This window comes from Ictalurus punctatus, chromosome 18, assembly GCF_001660625.3.
Source record: "Ictalurus punctatus breed USDA103 chromosome 18, Coco_2.0, whole genome shotgun sequence".
NCBI lineage: Eukaryota > Metazoa > Chordata > Actinopteri > Siluriformes > Ictaluridae > Ictalurus > Ictalurus punctatus.
Genome location: NC_030433.2, coordinates 19,500,315 through 19,521,286, shown reverse-complemented (window position 1 = coordinate 19,521,286; position 20,972 = coordinate 19,500,315). Strand labels below are relative to the sequence as shown.

At 38.5% G+C, this 20,972-nt stretch overlaps 1 protein-coding gene across 1 annotated transcript in view; it reads right to left on the bottom strand.

Moving 5' to 3' along the window:
- Window positions 1–6,223: 6,223 nt before the first annotated feature.
- The window catches only part of si:dkey-112m2.1 (transmembrane protein 132D), a 104,608-nt gene continuing 89,859 nt past the window's right edge, over window positions 6,224–20,972 (bottom strand). The window contains exons 6-8 of the mRNA XM_017491974.3: window positions 17,196–17,463; window positions 10,257–10,448; window positions 6,224–9,416 (exon numbers count right to left, since the gene is read on the bottom strand). Of these exons, the coding sequence (XP_017347463.2) occupies window positions 8,355–9,416; window positions 10,257–10,448; window positions 17,196–17,463 (1,522 nt within the window). The 3' untranslated portion in view covers window positions 6,224–8,354. The remainder of the gene's footprint in view (window positions 9,417–10,256; window positions 10,449–17,195; window positions 17,464–20,972) is intronic.

The window sequence follows — 20,972 nt, the reverse complement described above, 5'->3', positions numbered from 1 at the left end:
GGGAGGCCAGGCGACATCCTCAGCTGAATGTGGAGGCTGAGCGACGTCCTCAGTCGAGCAGGGAGGCTAAGCGATGTTCTCCGTTGACTCGGGAGGCTGAGCGAGATCCTCAGTAGGGTGACCTCCATGTATTTCTCTGTGGCCCTGATCCAATCCTCCTTCCCCTGTGGATTCATCCTCAGGGACTTCAGGATTGCCTCTTTGGTCACAAAAAATTCTGCTGCATCCATTTAGTGGTCTGGCTTTCTGTCACAAATGAGGAGATGGAGGCAGATGCATGTGCAGATTCATGGTTTAATAAGAGTACAAACAAAACACAAAAGACACTAAGCATACATGAAAAGGGAAACAAACATAAACCATGACCAAGGAGAAGAGAGAGCATCATGTAACAACATTAGACAAAACAAAGCCAGACCAAGAGTGAGGTGCAAATAGGGACTATATACACAAGGGTGCTCGTTAACCAGAATAAGAGTCAGGTGCGGGTGGTCATGCAATGGTGATGCAGAGGTACAGTGGCTGCTCGGAAATGGAGTCCATAGTCCCCTCCAGAGATTCATAACATCAAAAATAAATTCAATGCTGAACACAGGCACCTCCAAAACAGACAGAAAAATTCCTTTTAATTCCCTCCTGTTTAAAAAGAGTTAAATGCGTCTTTGACACATCTGATATCCCATGATGTAGTTACTAATGGTCTCAAATGCCACTCCATAGCTTTTTGTGCGTATTTACAGACTAAAACATACATTTCTGCATGACATATTGGAGTTCCATGAAACTGTCAGACAGTGCTGCTTCTCGCTTGAGCCAATATTGTGCAAGTGTGCAAAATGTGCTTACCGGACAGACCGGCATGCAATTAAGACACGCCTTTGTTTTACACAAACTCCACCCTGCATGCATAATTGTTGCATAATGTCTGAATAGCTGAAGTCCCTACTTTCGTCTGAGGTCTCTGCTGTTTTCTGCTGTAATAAAAGTCATTTTTTCCTATTTAAAAAAATGCAGTGTACACTCTTAGAAGAAAGGGTTCCTTAAGGATTCATTTGAAAATTAAGGGTTCTTAGCTTCCAAAAAGGATTTCAACACTTTGATGTAAGACTCTACATAGACTGTTTAAGGGTTCCCTCAGAGGAACAACCAAACAACCCTTAAGGGTTCTAAATTTTGATTTATTTACCACACCAGGTAGCCAAACTTCTTAGCTAATTAACCAGAAACTGCTAGTGCTACAGCTAAAAACAATTTACAGGAGCATTCTACATTCTTGTGTCTTTTCGAGTTTGTCATGAGGGATTCCTCATGAACGTTTTCCTATTATTTTCCTGCAAGCACAGAGTGAGGACTTTCGTGTCTGCACTCTGAAATGGTAAAAATGTCCTGGAGAGGGAAATGCTGACTCCTCAGAGACCTGGAATACTGAAAAAAAAAACCCATCCATACTGACAGACAAGTGTAAATGTCATCCACACAATCCGACATAGTGAGAGGGCTTGTGTGATTCCCCTTGGACACCCCAAGACCCCCCCTCACCCCCACCCCAGACAGGAAACCAGATAAAAAAATACCAAGTGAGATAAAAGGAGAAAACTAAGCCACTTTTAGAGGAGCCCCTGTGAGGGTGAAAGTTAGCAGTCTCAGTATTTGGATGTGAAAAAGGCTGAGCCCCCTGGGAACTGAGTAAAAGAGTCATGTTTTATTTTCGTTAATGAACTTATATTGTCTCGGTCTTGCTTTGTGATGCGAGTGCGTGGGGAAAAAACTTGACTGTCTATCAGTTTGCATTATTAATGGATAAATGCAAATTTAGATAAATGCACTCCATCTCTCTCTCTCTCTCTCTCTCTCTCTCTCTCTCTCTCTCTCTCTCTCTCTCTCGCCCTGATCTTTACAGTCCAACACCCAAAACTGAGTTCATTTTTCTTTATCAAATGGTAGAATATTTTAGTGCATTTTACACTTAAGGTTATATAACATTGCAGCAACACTTATGTAAGTATAATGACCTTGACCTATCAATAACTAATTCAATACCTAATTACCTATGAATACATTCATAATATGTTAGGTTATATATAGATAGATTTTTATATAGAATAGATTAGGTTAGGTGTTTCGGGGTGCCACATGATAGGGGAGGCTTGGGGGGGCTTTAGTTACAAAAAGTTGAGAACCTCTGTTATAATGCATTCATATGATGATAATGCCCTGAATTTATGATGCTAACAACAACAACAACAACAACTATAATAATAATAATAATAATAATAATAATAATAATAATAATAAAACATGTATATAGCCCCTTTTAAACATTTAAAATGTAAAGTGCTTTAAAAGGTGAAGTAGGAAGCAGAAATAAACCAAAAAACAACATTAAATCAAAATAAAATAGTCAAATAAAGAGGCAAATTATAATAATGAAAAAATAATAACAGTGACAGAAAGAAGAAAATCATAACATATTGTAAATTTTTTTAAAAATATGTAATAAAAAGAAAAAATAAAAGTAAAATACAATTAAAATAAAAACAACATATCCCAAAGTGCTTTTTCCCTCTTATACCACAGCAATTTGCCAACAATTAAAATATTTTATTTAATAAAGAGTGACATAGCATACCTTTTACCTGTTTATAGTTACATTTATTGTGAAACATCTGCAAAATGGGTTATAAAACGTCACCTTTAATTCTAATTTTAATCTTTAAGTTACGACAAGACAAAAAAAAAAAAACTCATGTTAGTGTGATCTCCTTAAACCAGTATAACTATCTGTCTTACTTTTTTATTGAAAACATGACCTTCTTTCATTGAAACTGCAACAGTATCAATAGCAATAATAAGTGAGGCTAACGGTTTAGCTAGCTACCTGGTAGCTGTTTAGTGTTTGAACAGTGACATCTGAAAAAAGATGTAATCATCAGGAACATCAACATTTCCCTCAGATGTGTTGGTTCATTAATAAGGAAAAAACTCGGCACCATGACTTGTGAGCCGTTGTAAAGATTTTGACTCGAGTCATCTCATAAACACTGAATGCAGCATTAAAAAAACCCATTAAAAAAATTCAATTGCAGGATGTTTAAAAAATGCGCAAACATTTTTGGTGATCGGCCGAGCAAGTGATGGTGGTTGTGTTAATTAGTACAACATTGGTGTCTGTGCGGTAAAATGGATGCCGCCGTTTATCTTGAAAGGTTCCTCGGAAATGTCACATTAACATGAAGTAAAGAGTCCACGGCAGTTATAGTTAATTAGCTCTCACTCTCTCTCTGTCTCTCTGAGGAGAACATGCATGGCGTCCAAGCACAGGAACCGACCGATATTAACAAGGCTTTAATGTTCAGCACTGAGACAAGGCCCATCGCTCTTCGCCCAGCCTAATCCACCTGCATTATGAATTATCTCCAGCTCTGGACTAATGATCTGAACCATTTTTTTCTGCATGGTTCACAGCATGGGGCACTTTCTCAGGCTGTGATTTAGTACTACAGCTTCTGGGAAGAGATCATGATTCATGAAGAACACTTTTCATGTGTACTTGCTTTATATTTTATATCTCTTGCTACTCACAAAATACAGCTTAAAAAAAAAAGAAAAGGACATGACTGCATATTAGACCTGCCAACTTTCAAGCATGTCGTGTAGACATTCTATATTTTTAACATCAGAATACGCTAATACGAGTTATCACTCAGATATATACCAAAAGAGCAGCCTTGTTTTTTTTTTTTTGTTTTTTGTTTTTTTTTTAAAAGGGCAGTTCTGCCTTCTTGTGTTCTTCCAGGTTTGTCAATGTATGAATAATTGACAGTTATGTATGTGTTTTTGAACCTTCCGATATTAACTGACCCCTAGAATCTCCGCCCCCTTCTTCCCAGCTCACATTAATAATGCTTTTTTTTTCCCAGTGATCTTGTCTGAAATTGATTTTCCTGCTTGAAATATGCAGATAAAATCTATCAATGTATATTAGATATATATACAGTGAATTTAAAATGTCTGAACATCCATGTTAAATTAGAGGGTTTTTTTCATGATGTTAAAAATTTTTTAACTAAGCTAAATCACAGCTTTTGTCACCTTTAACTTGAACAGAATTCAAGTGAAAAACTTAAATGAAAACAAAAAACATTTAAAAATTTTAAAAATTACAATAATCAGAACACCTTTTAACTTATATGTTGTTAAAACATCGTTTGCTTTTTATTCCAGAGTCATATCACCCTGCAGCTCTTGCCTGGGTTCTCACAAGTTAAGCAGGGTTGAGTCTGGCCAGTACCTGGATGGGAGGTACTCCTCAGGAACATTAATGTTGCTATTAGAAGTGGTATTAGTGAGGCCAGCAGGGGGTGCTGTGTTGGTCCTAATGTCTCAGTATAGTGATGGGGACACTGTATTTAGGATGAGACATTAAACCGAGGTACTGACACTCTGTAGTCATTTAAAAAAAAACCTTGGCCCTTCCTATCATGGCCCCTAATAATCTCCATTCCTGTTTTGGCTACATCAATCTCCTCTCCTCTCGACCAATAGCTGGTGTGGTGGGCATTCTGGTGCACTATGGTTACCGTCACAACATCCAGGTGGATGGTACACACTGGTTGTGGTTGAAGAGATTTCTCCCAGTGCTTTGAGTGCCTAGATAAGTACTAAATAAATCTAATGAATTATTATTATTATTATTATTATTATTATTATTATTATTATTATTATTATACAATACTCCGCCTTTTTGGGTACGAGTCTACCAACTTAGCACGTATAGTTTTGGCAATTTTAATCCACTCTTCTGTTCAAAAATGGTCCAGATCTATCAAATTGCAAGTGGATCTCCTTTGCACAGCCCTCCTCAAGACATTCCACAGTTTTTCAATATGATTTAAATCTGGGCTCTGACTGGGCCATTCCAAATTGTTGAGCTATTTCTGAAGCCATTGCTTTGTTAAGTTGGATTTGTGCTTTGGGTTGTTACCGTGTGGAAGGTGAAATTTTCTTCATCTTCATATGTCTAACAGAGGCCTGCAAGTTTTGTGACAAAACAGATTGGTATTCGAATTTATCCATGATACCCTCTAACTTTACTAGAGATCCAGCGGAAGAGAAGCAATTCTATAGCATGATGCTACCACCACCATGCTTGACTGTGGGTATAGTGTACTTTGAATGATAAGCAGTCTTGTTTATGTGCCAAAACACAGTATCCTTTTATAACCCAAAAGTTCTACCTTGGTCTCATGAGATCATAATTCATTTTGTCAATTGGCTTAGGTGAATGAGACGATATTGGCTACCTAACTAATATTAACCAAATTCAATATTATGGGATTACAGCAGAACTTTTAGGGAACATCTGTAAGTCATTCTTTCACTGTTCAGTAATGAGTCCATGAACCATTTCTCTCAGTGAACATTGGTTTTAAAACTTTTAAAGTAATTTTTACAAGTTGACAAATAAATTCTGAGATGTTCTTTCTGATATTAATCATAATTCTTTAATCAAAATCCTTTAAAAACACCTACAAATCACATACATATATAGACATACACACACACACACACACACACACACACACACACACACACACACACACACACATATATATATATATATATATATATATATATATATATATATATATATATATACATATATATAATATATATATATACATACACACACACACACACAATATAGTGAAATGGTGATCTTAAAGCAAAATTGCTTTACATTGCTTTTATTTACATAGTCGTACATAATCAATAGACTGGCTATGAAAAAATGGCAAGAGCTGAAAAATTCCAATCTTACTGAGTCAATTCTTCTGATTCATTGTACTTCCATTTTGTTTTATGCTCATGACTCAGATTACAGAAGACACGGTTCGCAGAGTCTGAATCAGAGTGTAATTGATTCTTTTCATTTGTTTGCTATTTCGTGTGGTTTCACAGTTTGGCTGAAAACTATTGCTTTCATTGGTCAGAAACACGAGGACAGTAAAAGGCACAAAAACCTTTACCGAGTGCATGTAGAAATCACATGGAGTCAGTTCTAACTAATTGATTAGAGAATTACATAAATAACTAGTAAAACAATTGCGTATGACATCCAGCAATTCTTTCCTCTTTTTGTTTGTCAGTCCAAATCTCCAGAACTCATGGCATTTGTGCAGCACTACAACTCTGTCTCAGACCTATAAAAAATGGCTGCAACCCAAAACACATGGCACGTTAGGTTCACTTCCTGCACTCAGGTTGATTCGAATCACACTGACGGGACGATATATCAGATATCAGATATTTTCACATGTGAAAATGCTCTAAGAATAGAAGAGAAACAAGAATGAAATCAAACAGGAGTTTATGTGACAGAACGATGTTTAATCTGCACATTCATTAGAGAGACAAGAGCCAAAAATAAAACCAGGCCAAACATAGTGTCATTCAGAATCAATTCTGATTCTACTCTGATTCAAAACTATTCGAATGTTCAATTATTTATAAGCATTTTGATCATTTTTGCGTCTGTGTTTGCACCTCTCGGGGCCAGCGTTACCTGAGGATTACATTCCAAAACACTCTTTAAGACCCAGTTACCTGCAGATAATTAGAACTACAATAATAATGGATTTGTTTGAGATTTCTTGTGTGTTTAGAGACCTGTAATCATCCTCATTATGCACTTTTTGCTTTTTTCAGCATGGAAAAAAAAAGATTAAAATAAAGAGAACACAATCAACGACAGTTACTATTTGAGCATTTGCCTCCTGGTCAACCTGTATCGTCATTGCTGTTGTTACAGATTGCCAACAGTCCCAATCTCTCAGCAGTCCCCTGGTTTATGTACATATTCTTCTTGTTGGTAACAAAGGACCCAAATTAAAGACATTAAAGCCATGGTAAGAGATGCTTCCAAATCGTGCTAATCAAATTCAGCCACTGAGTCCACTTACATGTCCTTTTTCCGAAATCCTACCCTCTATAGTATATATGGACTGTGTGACGGTAAGAAAATATGAATAAGAAGAGCAGCAACGCATTTAATCCATGCCAGAAGTTTGAAAGTTTTCGCAACAGCTATACTTTCTGGTTGGAACAAAAATTCAAGGTAAACACCAGTGTGATACTGTATGGGTGGTGGTCTACCAGGTCAATAAGATAAGGTGTTAAATATACCTAGCATTAAATTGGATTGTCTAAACATAAACAGGCCAGCTAGCTGTGTATTAGAATAAAGTGCTAAATAAAAATAAAGTTTTAATTAAATCATAGTTACACCAAGAGGCATGGATACCTAGCTAGTTAGCTCCATGCCATAGCTTAGACATTGTTCCATAAATGTTATTTTGTATAGATGATGTCAGAACATTTGCCACACCCACCATATCAGCACAAAACTAAGTGCCTGTGTTGTTTCCTTTTTCTTTTTGAAGTGTAAAACAATAGTGAGAGTGGAACGTCGAAACTGATTGTACCATCGTTTCCATGGATTACATCAACTTCACTGCAATCGTATTTCCCTTTCTGTTCTCTTACCTCATCAAGCTAGCACTTCATAGAGTTTCCTTCTTAATCACCAACCTTCATATGGGCCACTCAGACCATGTGCCATGTGCAAAAGAGAAAAGAAAGAAGAAAAAAAAAGCAGTGAAGACTGCCTCCTCAGGGAAGCTTTCAGAATGACTGCACTGGGTTGTCTCATTTTTAGAACTTTTTTTTTTTTCTTAGAGCATCTATTATTGACAGCTATCTTTAAAAGAAAAAAGTTGCTTAGAGCAGCTTTAAACCAATGTATGAGAGTCTTTGGACAAAACATTGACAGGCTACAACATGTACAGGAACAGGGATGTATAAAAATATGTAAAACCTTACTTAAAAAAGTTCTTACCTCATCCAACCGGCAAATGTTCACTTTATATACAAGTCTGTTGATTTATGGATTCGTCTCAGAGTCAGTCCTTGAAATGTGTGCACATTAATTCTTTCCAATATTCACAGAATATGAAAAAACAATATGTCAAAGAAATATAGAATGACAAAAAATGTATCTTTAATACAGGAAAAAATGCATTTCTTATAGCGAGTTTGTACAAATGAATGCATGTATGTGTGTATGTATGTATACATATATAGTTCTCTGCAGTTTCACAACCATCCCTGTTGGCCTTCAATCCTAATGATGAACACCTTGTGACAGTTGCCATGGAAACAAGACCTGATGAATGACCTGTCTTTTTATGGTGAGATGTGAGCCGGTCGGCGCCCCACTCCTTTACCCTGAAGGCATATGGGTGAAGCTACACTCTGCTCCAAAACACATAATTGAGTGCCAGAATCATGAAGTGCTATGCGACATTCTTCGTGGCATTCTCGTTCAGCCTTTCCATGTAGTTCCGGAGCTCTATGGAGTCCCCAAGCTCGATGTCTGGGCAAACCCACTGAATATCGTTTTTCCCAAGACCTAGTGGGCTGTTACCCAGGCAGTCATTGCTCGGCTTGGAGTGGCTGAAAGTGGTGAATTTGACCCGTTTCCTCTTGGTGGTGGGCGAGTTTCCCGTCTCGCTCTTGTGATCCCGTCCTCCCTGACCTTGAGTACTTTTCTGACCCAGGAGACCGTTGAGGAGCTGGCTGGCCTCCTCTAAACCCAGGCTGGAGTCCATGGTGGCACTGAGCTCATCCTGCTGTAGGCACAAGCCGGCATGGTTCTCCATTAGCTCACCTTCATGCCCTAACCACACCCAGTCATGAGCATGCGCCATGCTCTCCTGGCCCTCCAGGGGGAGCTGTTTGTTTTGATACTGAAGGGCATAGGAGACACAATTGATGAGAAACACCAAGATGGCCAGGCAGAAGACTCCCAGTAGGGCATACATGCCAATCTCAAGGTCTGTCAGGCCACGCCGGGCTTGTAACAACTCCTCCTCTGTGGTGCGTCCATGCGGAAGTTCTGCCTGTGCTGGAAAGTTTGAGAAATCTGCAGGAATGTCTTCGATTGGGCGCTTATCTCCAAAAGGAGCACCTGTTTTAATTGTCGTGGCTCCTCTGTTGACCATCCCTGCCTCTGAAATGGAGTCACCATTGTTCGGGGAATTGGGTCTGTGCCTCCTGCTGTCACCATCATCATTACGGCTAAATTTGACGCGAACATTGGCGCTAACTGAAGCCAGAACGTTACGGCGCTTGCTTTTCTGGCACGAATCGGCTCCAGACATCTCAACGCGCAGCAGTGTGCCCTGACCTTCACCTTTCACCACCACCACTGGCGACCTCCACCACATGGCCCTCTGAACAGAGACCACCCGCTCATCCAAGGACATGGCTGTCAGCATGTAATGTGCAGGGTCATAAAGTTCAAGAGGCGTCACAGAGCCATCACTGAAGTGCAGCCAAGCGCTGACAAGGGACTCCTGCAAAAAGAGACAAGATTAAAATCTTTTGTAAAGAAGCAGTTTCACTAGTGCACTCAGTTGTTTGTGAGGTGAATTGAGACTGGAAGGCAAACCTCAACAGGCCACTACTTCCCTGAAAATCGACCCCTGTTAAAACTATGCATTTTGAAAGGTCTCCACAGCTCTTGCAGCTACGGATGGAGCTAATTTCCCAGCCAGAGTACAAGATGTAAACAAAATGCTTGATTTAAAAAAAAAAAAAAATATGACAAGAAAAAAAACCCCAGCATGATCCACTGCAAATACAAATAAAGCCAATCATGTTTTTCTTTAGTGCTTATTTCAGATCTAGAAACACAAACAATCCAAACTGCATCTTTCAAATTCACCGACAATTTAGTAGATGGCAACGCTTCAAACTAGCCTTTGGTAATGTTGAGTGTTTTGGCTGCATAACACTCTGATCAGCAAGAACTCATGTCTCCTGGCTTATGTAATATCTATCAAACTGGAGGAGAAAGAAAGCTCCTGCTGATACAAGGGACTGGCTGAGTCAGGCTAATCAGGGTCATTTCAACACGACTAACAGTAACGAGCAAGAGGTATGAATTGCAGTTCCATGGCTGAGGTGATAACAAAACCACAGTTGCTCATCAGTGTATCCTCTGTGCAATGACTTGTACCTGATGCGACTGTGATTCTAACAATGATGGCCAAAAGAACACAGCAAGTCAATTATTTTGAGCCGAAAAACGATCAAACGATTCAAAGCGATTCAGTGTAGTTATCTGTGTGTTTCAAGAGATTTAAAAATTCTCAGAATTTCTGCTTGTTTACTGAACAACAAATGATGTGTACCTGTTTGGGGTTATGCATGGTGTCCTGGGTGGTGGCTGTGGCTGCAATGGCCCTGTTGCTGCCTGGACTGAGCTGCAGGGACAGCGAGAGGCCTGACACCAGCTGCACACCGAGGTCCGTAATGCTCACTTTATCATCCAGAATTCTCACCGTCCTCTCTGCCAGGACTGAATCCGATAAGGGGGACATCACCTGGGAGAAGCGAGAGAGCAGACAGCCTAAACCACACAGGCCCAGGTGTTTCTCTTACGTACTATTGAGATGGGATTAGATTTCCAGACATATGTCGATTAAGTATTGTCAGAGGACATCTGTAGTAATTGTGATTGATTCCCATTTAATAACTAACTGATCTTTGTATAAATCACAGGATGGGAGTCTGAGCTCTGTTACAGGTATAAGCATTTGTTGTAGTGGGAATGGCCATTGCAAGTTGTGTATGAGTATGTATCTATGCTGGGAGCTCAATACAGTATCCAAAACATCAGAAAGCATCACTACTCTGACACGTCCTTTTGAAATGCTTTCTGTATTGAATTGTTATGATTTTGAAAATTGGCCACAGCACTCAGATTTGATTGGTTTTGATGGTACATGACAGAAAAGACCAAGCGAGCGTTTCCTATACATGTTGATAGAGTGTGTTTATCCTGAAACGCAAAACCTCTTTTCCCACAGGATATAATGGAATCTTTTCCAACGTGTCAGTTCAGACAGATGCATATTATCAAGAGTTATATCTACTGCTCATTTAAAGCACAGAAAATACAGCGTCAACATCTCTCCAGTTCTGTGCATGTGCACTCCATCAAAAATCTATTTAAACATATAAACATTGTGTATGTAGTACTTACACAATGGATTCAGATGGGACTAAAATCCCAGAGACACTCCTGTCATAATTACATTAATCACCTCCCTATGTAAAACGAATACAGTCTGAATATGGCTTCACATTTTGACATAAGACATGGGGCAGGAACACTGTGATAAAAATAACATTGTGAAAGTATGGAGGCAGCTTGGGGTTCTGCGAGCGAATGACAGTTCCTTCGTGCCCCCAAACCAACACCCTATTTTGAAGCACAGAACCAGCTGTGATATGCAAAGTGATGTGCAGCCTTTCCATCCACATCAGTTAAGGCAACACCAGCTGCCTCCATACTTTCACATGTTCCTCTGTCATAATGAGTGTCCCTCATCTCTGTCAGAGCCAAGCACAGCTCACACTGCCTCCCACTTCCCCCAACACTCCAACGTCTGCAAGCTTCAGCTCCACTACTCGGCAAATCTACATTTAACTCCAGCAGCATGACTGTAAATAAAAAAAAAAAAACACAACTTGACGTGCAACTTCTTTACCATACTGCTTCGGCATACTGTCCCCCAGAATGTATTCAGTCATAGAAACAGAACCAACTTATCAAGCACGCTGACAAAAGCCTTAACATAAAGTTTCCATGTATACAATGACAGAACAAATAAATCAATCAATTCTTACAATGAAAGAAATTTAAACCGAAAATACAGATAAAATACACATTATATGGACCGATGGACAGCAGACAAACAGACATGTTGATATACATACATACATTACACATAAAGTGAAATATTTCAAGACTTTTTTTTGTTTTTATGATTACTGCTTACAGCTCATGGAGATCAAAAATCCAGCATCTCAAAATATTAGAATAAAGAATTTATAATACAGAAATGTTGACCTTTTCATACATGAATTATGAATTCCTGATCAAGGATTTTTTTTTCTCCGTGTGTTTTTACTCTTCTTTAGGCATAAAAAAAAATCATTTTACTTTCATTTCACCTTTACAGTACATATATTTTTCTAAAAGTTATTGAAGTTTCCACTTTAGTGGACTGCATGCGTTCAACTGAAGAATTAGTGTCCTCCTTAGTGGCTCTTATGCAGTTATTCTATTGAAATCCTTGCAATAGCCAGAAAATGGCTTTTGAATAGCTGTCCACTGTAGTTACCACTATGCGTGAAATAAATGAAGTGTCACTGTAAACAAATAAATAAATGAATTATTGCAGCTACTGCTGTGACCTATGATGTTGTCTGTTGCTACTCTGACCTGTGGTCGTGATTTCTATTGCTCTGACCTGAATTTTTTTTTTCTTGTTGCAATTTAAAAAATCTAAGGTATTTGATTTTTCTCATCAGTCCTTTTTCCCCACTTTATGCAAGTATCTGCACCAAACTTATAGCTGTCTTATATTGTGTTCATTTTTTAAATTGAAAATTGCTCAATAAAAATGCTATTTGATATTACAACCTGCCAGCCATGTGTTGTACAGTGAATGCACACTGAATGGCTAGAATGGCAGTAGACAGTTGTTTAGACAGGTCTCCAGATGATGTGAGCCAAATTTGGTGAAGATTGGACAAAATTTGGAGGAGGAGTAGCAAAAATGTCAGCTATATTTAAGCATTTTAGCATGTTATTGTAACTTTTGACAAATTTTGTCGCACAACCTCAGGTCATGGTCCTGAAGGTGCCTACCAAGTTTTGTGTCAGTGTGCAAAGTTGTTGCTGAGATATCGTCTTTGGCAGCTATGTTGTCAGATTTGTTGGCCCATTATGGGCAAAACATTTGGAGTATTCAAAACTCTTTTGATAACGTTTGTGCAGCTTACTCTAAAGATGATGGGAGCCAAATTTGGTGATGATAGGAGGAGTAGCAAAAAACAAAACAGTCTTTGGACACATGGTTCAAAAATTATGACCATAATGTGCTTCCAAATGAGGCCCAAATTTGACCCAATGGTGGCACTAGAACATGGGCAGCATTTGGCCCAAATTTGATCAGAGTGCGTTAAATTTCACAACTTTTTACCAGATGGTAAAATGGGCTGCGATTGACACCACAGCCAGAAGAAGAAGAAGAAGAAGAAGAAGAAGAAGAAGAAGAAGAAGAAGAAGAAAGGGTAGAATAATAATAGGGTGCCTACGAAACTTTGTGCTTGGCCCCCTAATAACAATACACAAATTTACCAGCATTTTGTTGTGATATTTCAACCTATTTTAATTGTTAATCAATCATGCTCATTAGAATATTAGGCCATGCCCAATAGAACGCTCTCAGGTCAGTGATTCCTGCTGCTGTGTGAGTGTTTTATCACATTTCTGTCTTATCATTCAAACTTTGATGGATGTTACACTCTTTTGGCAATACTATATATAACCCTGAAACCAAGATTTTAAAAATGTGCTAGCTACAAAAGAAGATCATTTTATGCACAATTTCCTCACTGCTCATTGCAATTCACTCTGCATTGTTTAATGTAATTAGTCACTGTCTGTAATGAAGTGAAGGCAGCAGTGGACATTTGTGAAGGTTAATAGTGCGGCTGGTCAGAGGCACTGGGCATGGCTAAGTGCTCAGCTCGAGGACTCAGCTATTAGGAAGCATCAATGATGCTTGTGATTTACGTCCACACAGACCTCCAGCTCCAGCTCCTGCATCTGGGCTTTTTATCTGATTTTAATTTTCACCCATTGCAGTTTGAAGACAGAGCCTCAGACCAAGCGAGACAGAGTGTGAGGGAGCGAGAGAGGCAATTTTGCTATCAAATAAAGCATGAGAATGAACTAACAGTATTGTCAATATTCCTTTCAGGCTGCAGTACATGTATGATTTGGAGAATGTGTAATATAATTAGTGGAGGGGGGGAGACAATGAGATCTATATATTCAGTTGCAATCAAAATTATTCGACCCCCATTGCAAATCAAGTTTATTGTAAAATTTACAGACTTTCAGCTGTTTGCGACGAACAAATCAAACAAATAACAAAAGCAATTGAAATAATTAAACATAATGAATGATTCAAGTGGTTTCCCCAAATTCAAATGAAAATGCAACTTATAATGACTTCTCCAGTCTCAAAATCATTCAACACCCTGAATAGAATCCCTCACAACAGCACAATTATGCAAAACAAGTGTTGTCTCAAGCACACCTGATGCAACTAATCAAGGGCTTCATTAGATGCAATAGGTGTGCTTGAGCTGGAATACATGAAATAGCTGAACTGTCTAGGGGTTTGCTTAGTGTACACTATCCGGACGGGGCAGAAAAAGGAAGCTATCAACGGCTGCAAGCAGATTTCTGAGAAGGCAGGTTGTGAAAAACCCTTGAGTGACTGCAAAAGACCTGCAGCAAGACTTGATGGCAACAGGCACTGAGGTTTCAGTGAGCACAGTAATGCACATATGCAGAAGGTTCTTCTAAATGCAGAAGGTTTCCATGCCAGAACTCCAACACGTACACCACCATTGACCCAAAAGCACAAGAAAAGTCGGCTAAAAATCATATAAATAAGCCACAGAAGTTTGGGGATTCTGTTCTGTGGAGTGATGAAACAAACTTTTTTTTGGAAAGTTTTGGAACTTTTCGGCAAGATGGATCTGCGGTATGTCTGGAGAAAGAAGAATGAAGAAAGAACTCTCGGTCCACAGTCAAGCATGGTGGTGGCTCGGTGATGCTCTGGGGCTGCTTTGCATCCTCTGGCACTGGAAACCTGCAGCATGTGGAAGGCAAGATGGATTCATTGAAGTATCAGGAAATCCTAGGAGAAAATGTCATGCCGTCTATGAGGAAGCTGAAGCTTGGGCGTCATTGGACCTTCCAACAGTACAATGATCCCAAGCATACCTCAAATTCCACTAAGACTTGGTTGCAGAAGTCATCCTGGAAGATTCTACAGGGCCATCACAGTCACCTGACTTGAACCCCATAGAAAATCTCTGGTGGGATTTGAAGAAGGCGGTTGCAGCACACAAACCCAAGAATATTACTGAACTGGAGGCCATTGCTCATGAGAAATGGACTAAGATTCTGTGTTTATCTTTACATTAGCTGTGTTTTTTGGTTCCACAGTTTATTCATTCCTACTCACAAGGCCTGAGCTAGCTGATGTTGAATTACTTTCAGTTGATGTTGACGAAGATTTTCAGCTCTGATTCTAAATCAGTGACAGAAACAGCACTTCTGTCACCATCTTTTTGCTGATGTTGCTCTTGAAGGAACAAAGGACTCCTTTGCCCTGGCAATTCAGAGCCAAAGTAAAAAAGAGTGCTATATTCTGCAGACATACACCATTCAGGAAGTAATTGGAAGGTGGCTCAATGATGCTCCGCCTCCTTGTTCCAGTGTGACAGCACACACACACACACACACACACACACACACACACACACACACACACACACATACACACTTGTCACAGCTAAGTGTTACTGAGACGTCACTGACATGCTTTCGTTTTGAACGAGAGTAAGTGCTAGGATAACTGCAACTCATCCGTCTGCCGTCTGCACACCACGGCGCATCCTGCAGCTGCTGTGCCAGGAAAATGACAAATGGAGTTTGTTTTCGAAGCCAGGAGGCCATATTTATCTGTCCACACTGGAGACAAACGCTCTCTATTGATAGGAGAGGTACCTAAAAGCCAGGTTTTATTTCTGCTTGCTGTTTCATCTGAAGAACTGAGTTTGAAGAAATGATGGCATGTCATGCTCACGTCCGAAACGTAATTACTTCAAAGATTTAGCATTCGAATGCATGGTGTCAAACATTTTTCAATGTCATTGCATTCAGACACATTTTTATTTGTTGTGAATTTATAATTAATGCATTCCCCCATCTTGTTTTTCAGCACAAAATGTACTTTTGCAATTTAATACCATCATGACTCATTTCAGGGTTCATAAAGCTGTTTTCTTTCTAAGATAAAGTTTTGAAAAAATCTGTTTTGAAAATAAAAGTGAAAACACCATATGGTCAAATGTTTGTGGACACCTGACACCCTTTTTGTGCTTTTTGAACATCCTATACTAGATTCTAAATTTGATCCCCAAGGAAGTTGGGATCCCCAAGGTTCAAATCTGGGGAAAAAATAATAATAATAAATAAACATTCAAATGAAAGCTTATCACCAAATTGAGTACACATGTAGAATGTTGAAGCCTCTGCAAGCAACAAGTCTAGTCCTTCTTGTTACTAGTTAATATGCCTCAAACACCCTTAAAATATACTTCAAACAGGATGGAAGCAACTGAAGAAAGACTATTTCAGATATATGACTTTGCTGTGACCCTGTTTAGATCACTTCCGAAATTTAATCAGTTTATCTGCTGTTTACAAATCATATATCAGTATACAATAGATAAAAAGTCTATAATATAAAATAACATAATAATAAGACTTTTGATTGGTCAGAGAAGGATGAACAATTCTTGTGATTCATCTATAGGTCTTAGGTTCGTGAAAATTTTCAGTTGATTTTGAATTGAATTTTGCATAATTTACAGCATACAGGTTCTGAGAGTTAGTTATTAAATGAAATGTAAGAGTATGTATATCATGGTGTTTTATCATCCAATATTTTCTGTTTCAGATTTGATGTATTTAGTCACAATGATTCTGACCTGTAATCTGAGTAAAGTCATCTTCATGCAGGGATATTTTTTTAAAAGCCATATGTACACAAACCAGCGAGGTAAAATCCTCTTCAAATGGATTCCTATTCAATCAAGATGCTCACTACAAAAAATGTAGGGTATAACAATGTATATGTAGTGCACTGAATGTCTTGTAAAATGGCAATTCAACCACATAAAAAAGAAAAAAGAGTGAGTCCAATAAGAGCCTGTTGGACATTTACTACTTACATATCATACATATTTTAAAAAATAAATAAATATGGTAAGAAATAACTAAATGATATGCATTTATTCAGAGCCCTTTTCCTGTATCAGGCTTCACAAGTCACTTTCGTGAACAAGTTTAGGAAATGAGGTTTGATAGCGTTGGGTCTGGCACTAAAACTCAAACTAGAACCTCAGAGCTTAAATATTCCACTTTTATTTTTTGCCTATATGCATGTAAACAGTGAGTTGTGGAGACTCACCTGGACTTTGGTGGTTCCAATGTTCAGCCCTGTCAGCGTTGCTCCGTCTGTGATTTTGGCCACTCGTGAGTCCTCCACATTCAATAAATCCTTCACCAACTCTGTCACATCCACCTGCCAATCACTGCCTAGCAGGAAGTCCGGCTGGCCCCGCCCCTCCCCTGGCTCTGCCTCAAAGTGTGTGAGGACGCGCACAGTGGTGCTCTGGTACTGTGGACCACAACCTCGGTCCCGCCTGCTCAATTCATCTTCATCATCATCTGTAGACCTGAACACAGGAGACAGGCTTTTAGAAATGTCTTTTATTTCCGTATTTCAGCCCATGGAATTTTAACACAGAAGAAATCCATCTATGGAATTCTAGCTAGCTTGTTCACATTTGTTAAAATTTGTTAACAGGCTGCAATGTGTCCACAAATACTAATCTCTCTCTCTCTCTCTCTCTCTCTCTCTCTCTCTCTCTCTCTTTTAACTGCTGCTGCACGCTTCACACACAGCAGCAGTTAAAAGTGAAAGATCGAGAGACAGAAACGACACAGAATGATGTGATTAACACTTTGGAAGTTGTGCAGTTACAGGGTGAGGAGGAGATTTGAGCTCTTCTTAAAACAGCCTACTTCCTAGGAGAAAACAAATTGGATAATTCAAAGTTTAGTCGGCTGGAACTGGTGAAATGTATCAAATAAACCACATGACAGTCTATGGAACCTTCCTAAATGAGAAGGTGTGTCAGACATGAACCAAACTATTGCACGCTTACGGATAATGAAGACAAATCTGTTTTAAAAAGTCAAGTGGTTTGAAATGAGAGGACAGAGTTTAATAGCAAATGACTCATTACATGTGTGAGATACACAGACAAAAAACAAAATTAAAGTTAGTCAGGAAAACATATGGGTGGAAAATTTGTATGTTTAGTACATTAGTATTTCTTATATATATATATATATATATATATATATATATATATATATATATATATACACACACATTTTGTCGAGTGTGATGTACTGGTGGCTATGCTTAACTAAATTTATTGTATGCACCATGTGCAAGTGTTATATGGCATTAATTAATTACTCAACATGCAATTTAATTAACAACCTTTTTTGTAGATATAATAAAATAAATTGAATTGCTCAATTTATGGATTAATAAAATAAAACCATAAACCATATCTGTACTGCTGAACCATTTTAAAAGTCTATCAAACTAATGGAGGACGTTATTTGAAGAGTGTATCGACTCCATTCAGAGAGAGAGAGAAAGAGTGAGAGAAAGAGAGAGAGAGAAAGAGAGAGTAGGAAAGCAACGCTGGAAATGTCCATCTACTCATTCATTCATTCATTCATTCATTCATGTGTTGGTTTGTTCGTTTGCTTGCTTATTGTCCAATTTAGGGTGCAGACATGCGAAAATAGCATACTAGTTGTGTTTAATTCTGGAAGAGATCTTTAAAAATATCACGGTTTTGTGTTGTAGGATTCTACAGAGAGCCTTTTTGGGTTCTAGATTTTGTGACAGTGTAATGGAAAATAAATTTCTCTTTATAAACATAACGGTTAATATAACTCGAGCAGAAACGTTAAGTAGTGAGACTGTGTTATGTTAGAAGTTCATTTTAAACACATACTACTGGAAATCCACAAGCACAAACACCACTATTAGCCACAACACGATCTTGATTGTCGAGAATTATGAGATAAATGAGTGTAAACAATAATCCTGCCCTCATATTTGAACAAAATTATAGTGAGCATCTTGTGTGGCTGCCTTCCGAAGCAGACAGACTTCATCTTTAGCAAATGATCTCCAAAAATGTTGCCTGCCAAGGGAATTCCACCTACAGGGTTTCAGGAAGTGGGAGGACACTGATAAATCTGGATTAGGAAATCCACAGCTTAATTTGCTGCTAATGCATTTAGAAACACGAGCGGTTCAGTCATACAGCGGCATACAGGGATTTTTCTTTTACTTATAATGGCAAAATTAAAAGAAACAACAGAGTGCCCGTCAGTGGAGGAGTGTAATATGATTGGTGCTCTGTGATTACTCAACCACGTCATCATCCTCCATTAAAGCTGAACCGCAACCCCTATACAACACAGCCCAGCTCCTGACCAGCATATTTTTAACAGAGCCTGTCATCTCGCATGTTCATGTCTGTGTTTTGACGTTTGCCCTCACTCCTCTCACCTCTCCTTATGCCAATTCACTCATTTATATATCATGCATGTGGCCAGCTTCAGGACCACTATAATTCCAGACGAGTGTAATTTAAAAATCGTCCCGTAGATGACCATGACATGTGTCAGTATAAACCTGTCAGAGGTGACTCCAGATCATTAAAAACCATCGCTGGCATCCTGTCTGCTCCTCTGTCATGCCAACTCCAACGCATCAGGACAGTTACAGAGCCAGCAGAGACCTCAGGACCAGTTTTAATGAAGATTCTTAGAGGAGAAAGTGCTGACCTGGGGTCGGTCCCTACAGTTCTCAGTCAATACTCATCCCTAAACAGCATTGCTGTGATGGTGGGTAGTGATTTTTTTAATCTACCTCAGTCTCTTAGATTGTTAAGCATTTATGCATCATGGCATCTGATTCTAATGCATGATATTTTAATAAAGTTTCATATTAGATGAGTGCTGCCGCCTGTCTGAGCTCCTTAATTTATGAGCAGCAGCATTGTATGTGTCCTTCTCACTAGAGATAATTTCATGATCCGGTTCATAGCACGAGATTTTCATGACAGTTGCAGCAAATATGGCCATCCAAACTGTCGCTCTATATGAGACGCAGGACAGTTTCTGAACAATTTTGAGCCCTGTATGACGTCCTACTTGCATTTTTCAGTAGTATCAAGACCACTGCCTTTAAACACTCGGACTTGCCTTTAAGCCTCAGAAAATTTATGGATGGAAAATGTAGACTGAAGAAGGAAACACAAAATGTTTTCTTGCTAACAAAAGTTATACGATTTTTGTAGGTTTGATCAAAAGTAACGTGAAAGTAAAGTAATTTGTCATCTGATTACTTTTTACATGCAGTAATCAGTAATGTAATCAGATTACAACTTTAAAGTAGTAATTAGTAATGTGTAGTGGATCACTTTTTTTTTTTTGAGTAACTTACCCAACACTGACGATGATAGATGAATGAGGTGACAAACATTGACATAAACATCTAGTACGAGTCTATTGAATTGCCAGCATATTGCTTCATGAATAGTACTAGATGTAATTATTAGATTAATACCTACAAATTTGGTTCAATTTAATAATATGACTCATTTCCAGCAGCTTATAAAATAGCACTTGATCCAGCACACCCTGCAGTTTTGCATTTTAATTTCTTATATTGTGCTTCGACAGTTAATTGTGCACACAACTTAAAGAAGCCATAATGTGTATTAGTAATATAGGCTATTGTATGATGCTATTAATCCACCATTATGATTGGGCGAATATTGTAGCTGTATCAAACTGTCCCACATTGGCACTGCATGTAATACTGCTCCTTGCATGAGGATGATATCGTTCAAGAAAAATGCACTTATGTCCGAACAGTAACTTCCGAACAGTGCTTAAGTCTGTACTAACATCTGAGGTCTAGATACTAATGTATGCAATTTCAGAATTATAGAACAGTGTAAGATATATGATATCGTAGCTCATAAGAATATAACGTGATGCTTTATACCTTTACATTTAAATTACACTTCCAGATGAGCACCATTTAAAAAACATCCAATGGATGAGCATGTGTCGGTATTGA